The sequence below is a fragment of the Rhinocladiella mackenziei genome, assembly GCF_000835555.1.
Source record: "Rhinocladiella mackenziei CBS 650.93 unplaced genomic scaffold supercont1.3, whole genome shotgun sequence".
NCBI lineage: Eukaryota > Fungi > Ascomycota > Eurotiomycetes > Chaetothyriales > Herpotrichiellaceae > Rhinocladiella > Rhinocladiella mackenziei.
The window spans coordinates 2,964,373-2,968,450 of record NW_013550602.1 but is presented as its reverse complement, the minus strand read 5'-3'; the positions used below and the strand labels follow the sequence as shown (position 1 = coordinate 2,968,450).

The 4,078-nt window shown below is 52.4% G+C and overlaps 1 protein-coding gene across 1 annotated transcript; it reads left to right on the top strand.

Moving 5' to 3' along the window:
• Nucleotides 1-220: 220 nt before the first annotated feature.
• Nucleotides 221-2,695, top strand: Z518_04591 (uncharacterized protein; the record flags this gene model as incomplete). The annotated part of the gene is made up of 1 exon (XM_013418297.1): nt 221-2,695. The coding sequence occupies one exon, from the start codon at nt 221-223 to the stop codon at nt 2,693-2,695; it is 2,475 nt and encodes an 824-aa protein (XP_013273751.1).
• Between the last annotated feature and the right edge of the window lie 1,383 nt (nt 2,696-4,078).

Here is a 4,078-nt window from a genome sequence, read left to right as displayed (position 1 = left end):
TTCGTTCCCGATCCCTCTCGATGCGTAGAGGCCGACCTGACAGAACCCCTCACCAGCTTAAGGGTCGGATTGTGTCCTCTTCCAAGTCGTCTGAGATTTAAAGGACGGCAACCCATGTTTCTTGGAGCCTTGCCTTCGGTCTATAAAGTCAGTAACCCAATCACCAGCTCCGGACAAACTGTGTGTTTTGAGGGCAGTTCTACATCAGCACCTCTCCAACATGGCCTCCAACCCACCTTCCTACACGTCGTCTGGCTCTGTGTCCCGCTCGAAGACCTCACGAGACGACATTCGGTCGTTGGCAGACGAGATGCTGAAAGCGTCGCTGACCCGCGGCGCCGCCTCGCCTGCGTCGGTATCTTCCTTGCCACCCTCCTACCTCCACCCTACAACCCCGGCATTCCCACCTTCATCCCGGCCTCCCAATCATGCCGACATGTTGAGCAGTAAGAGAAATTCCGGTGCCGCCCGCCCGCCAATCCTAGGGTCGGCTTCGTTCATCCGTGACAGCATCACCCGCGACTTCAAAAGCACTAGTGTCAACAGCTCGTCGTCCACACTCTCCATATCGGCTGCCGATGCCAAGGCTCGGGTTCACCATCTACAGCGGCAAGTGGAGTTGGCTAAGGCCGATATGCCACATCGGCAGACAGGACGACTATTTAAAGCAGCGTGCTCAACCGACCTACTGTTCCTCATGGATACCACGGGGTCCATGTATGACTATATCAATGCTGCTAAAGAGCAGGTGAAGAGCATTGTAGCCGACATCAAAAAGACATTTTTCAACGAGCCCGACGTACGTGTTGCGGTGGTGAGTTACAAGGACCACTGTGACCACCCTAATATCGAGTTCCTCGACTTCACGCCGTCAACTGATCAAGTTTTCAAATTCCTAAGTCGTTTGAACGCCACTGGTGGAGCGGACGCCCCCGAAGATGTGCTCGGTGGCGTGCACCAGGCGCTGAACGCATCGTGGAAGCAGCAAACGCGTTGTATTATCCACATTGCAGATGCACCACCACACGGTGCCGGCGTATTGAACGACCTTGGTGCGGGCTCAGATGACTACCCTCACCCCGGGAGTGAGCCGCACGGCCTTACATATAAACCACTCCTTAAACAGTTGATCCAACTCAATACCAACTACGCGTTGCTCCGCATCAACAGTTCCACAGACCGCATGGCCTTGGTCTTCGCCCAGGCTTATGCCGCCTCTGGTGCCGACGTCAAGCTTCTCCCGTCCAACCGGTATTCCAGCGAAGTGAATGGCAAGTACCCTAAAAGTCGCAGTGACCTTTGGAGTGGAGCAAGTAAGAAGCATGCCGATCTCCAGTTTGAGGAGATGGAGCTTGGCACGACGTACGCACAGCTCCAGCATTTGGTGGTTAGGACCGTCGCTGCGTCTGTTTCTCGCACGGCGGGTCGTATGTCCCTGGCACTGACCACCCCACCGAAGCTTAGTGCTATTAGCAGGACAAGAACGAAAATAGCTACCGATCTTACCGCTATCCGGGAGGATGAGGGCAGCGGCGAGAGCGTTAGGGAGATATATCTCGAGAGAGACCCACCGCAGTGGGACACACCTGGCTGGCTCAACAAGACGCTGACGGTCGAAGGGTTCTTTCACGACCTAGTGATACAAAGCGCCAACTCGCTCAACGAGATGATGAACGCCGATGAGAACATCAAGCTGAGCGTTGCACAACTCACCATCCATGTACGGTCGAAGCCTTTTGCCGAAGGCTCGGTGCGCGTCGCTTCTTATGCCCGCACATCAGCCTCGACATGCAAGTTCGTGGTCAAGACTTTTAAAGAGGACTGCAAGACGCTCGCGCACCTCGCAGAGGATATGCGCATCCAAGCTCTTTGCAAAGCCTTCGCTCTCGAGTTCAACAGTCTCCTGAAAATCGAGCCCCCGATTGACTTTATTGTTACGACGTGCCTACAGAGCAAGTCGGAAGGCGGCTGCCTATCGCTTGAGCCGTACATCGAGGGGGAATACGTCAAGTATAACAGCAACAGCATGTTTGTGAAAGAGGATCCTCCCGATGACCCCGACCCATTCAACCAGATAGCACAGGCCTTCTCGCACTTCACCTTCGAGCGCTCATGGGGCCACTTCCTCGTGAACGATCTGCAGGGAGTAGGCCACCTCCTAACCGACCCATCCATCCAAACCCGCGACCACGAAAGGTTCAAGCTGGCAGACACGAACCTCAATGAAGATGGCTTCAAGTTCTTCTTCGCCGCGCACAAATGTAATTCCACCTGCCACAAGCTCGGGCTTAAGAGCAACAGCGGGATGGTAATCTCAAGCCATTTCACATTTCGCGAGTTCTGGCCCACCGTTGAACCCACGGTGTGCTGCTCCAACAAGTTCTGCTGCCGGATCATCCATCTAGCTAGCGCCCATAAGTCCGATGCGTTCCCGGGCCACCACTGGTGTGATGCGTGCTGGGTGCAGCTGCAGGCGTCCATGGACCTCTGGATTTGCGCCGCCCCTGGTCCGAACCATGAGTTTCATATGAACAAGTTCTTTTATGAGTCTCAGGGTCAATTGCCGCCTCACAGGTGTCCAGAACACCGTGAAAGAGACAAGAGTGTGTCGAGTGCGGCGCTGCTGGGTGGGAGCTTGTGGAATAGGATGAAGGTTGAGTCCAAGAGAAGGTCGATTTCTGGGAGGAGCTGGTGAGGTGTCAATAGGGCATCAGAGCATCACTTGAGGACCGAGACTTGTAAGTCGGAATTGTACTGTGTTTTAGTGTAGCGGGGCGCTACGTGCATGGATTATGTAAGGGGCAAGCAAACATGGGTTGGTAGAAAGATGGCGAGAGCATTGAACTTTTCTTGTAATTAGAGCTTGGTGTGTGGTTGCTCAACAGCTTTGACGACGACATCCTCCCTGCATGACAGGCACTCAAGTGCTAAACCGTTCATCACCTTTACATTAGAAATAACAACCAAAATGAATCCCAAGTTGACATTCTTCCCGATGCTGAAGTCGAAGCAGAAGTAGAAGGTAAAATGGGAGAAGAATGCGCAATGCGAGGATGACAGCGACACAGCGTTCCACTGGGGAAGGCCGTCCCGGATCGTAGTCAGTAGAGCTATTTTCTTTCCCAAGCAAAGAGTCGTGTCGAGTCCTGGTAGATAAAAAGCAGACTAGCTCTTGGGAAGGTTGCAAGGGCTCAAGTTGTGTTGATTCATGCAGTATGGTGGAAGGAAATCGCCTCGTTCAATCATCGTTGTCCTTGCGTATCTTCACACTTTGCTTGTTGCGGAAATGTTGCTGCTCTGGACACCAATATGTGATCCCTGGTTTGTAATCTCAGTGTGATGGCGACATACTGTAAATCAAGACTCTCGTGATGATATGATACAGATAGACGTCGTCCCTTGTTCTCTTGTCTGATGTACTTCCACGCTCTTCGCGACACCAGCGGCGGTCTCTCAACAGCCGCTATTCTAGCAAGCAGACGCCTCATCGTACAGGTTCTCGGCACGCGCATCGCTCGTCCTCATGTAACAACGATACCAACGAAGGGTAAGGACCTGTTACGAGGGGTAAAGGGAGAAGGATCATAAATCGTTGCGAGTGCACAAGGTAGAGTGTGGAATAGTAATGTACTGAAAACCTGTCTATCTATTTGAGGGTTCAAAGGCTCTTCTTATACCTTTCGCCTCTTTGCCCACTTTCGACGTCCAGCCCCCTTTCTGCCACTTCTGCGATGGCTGAGAATTCGTTGCGCGATATTCGGCTGTTACACCAGCGGTCGACTTATTCTCCAAGAACTTGTGCAAACTGGGGAACAACTTGAGATGTATTGAATGCTCTGTCCACCTCACAACCGGTCCTGCCAGGTTGCTGGTATATATACACGTTGAGTTGACCCCTTTTCTTCTCCCTAAATCCTACATAGGGGTGATAACCCCTTTTCCAACAAAGGGGCACTTGCTACTATTCGATCGTTCAATGAGACCTTATTCGACAACTTGATATCCGTAAGTGAGCTATCTCAGCATCGGAAGACGTGCTAACCCGGACTTAGAGTCAAGCTGAATGCATTTCATTATG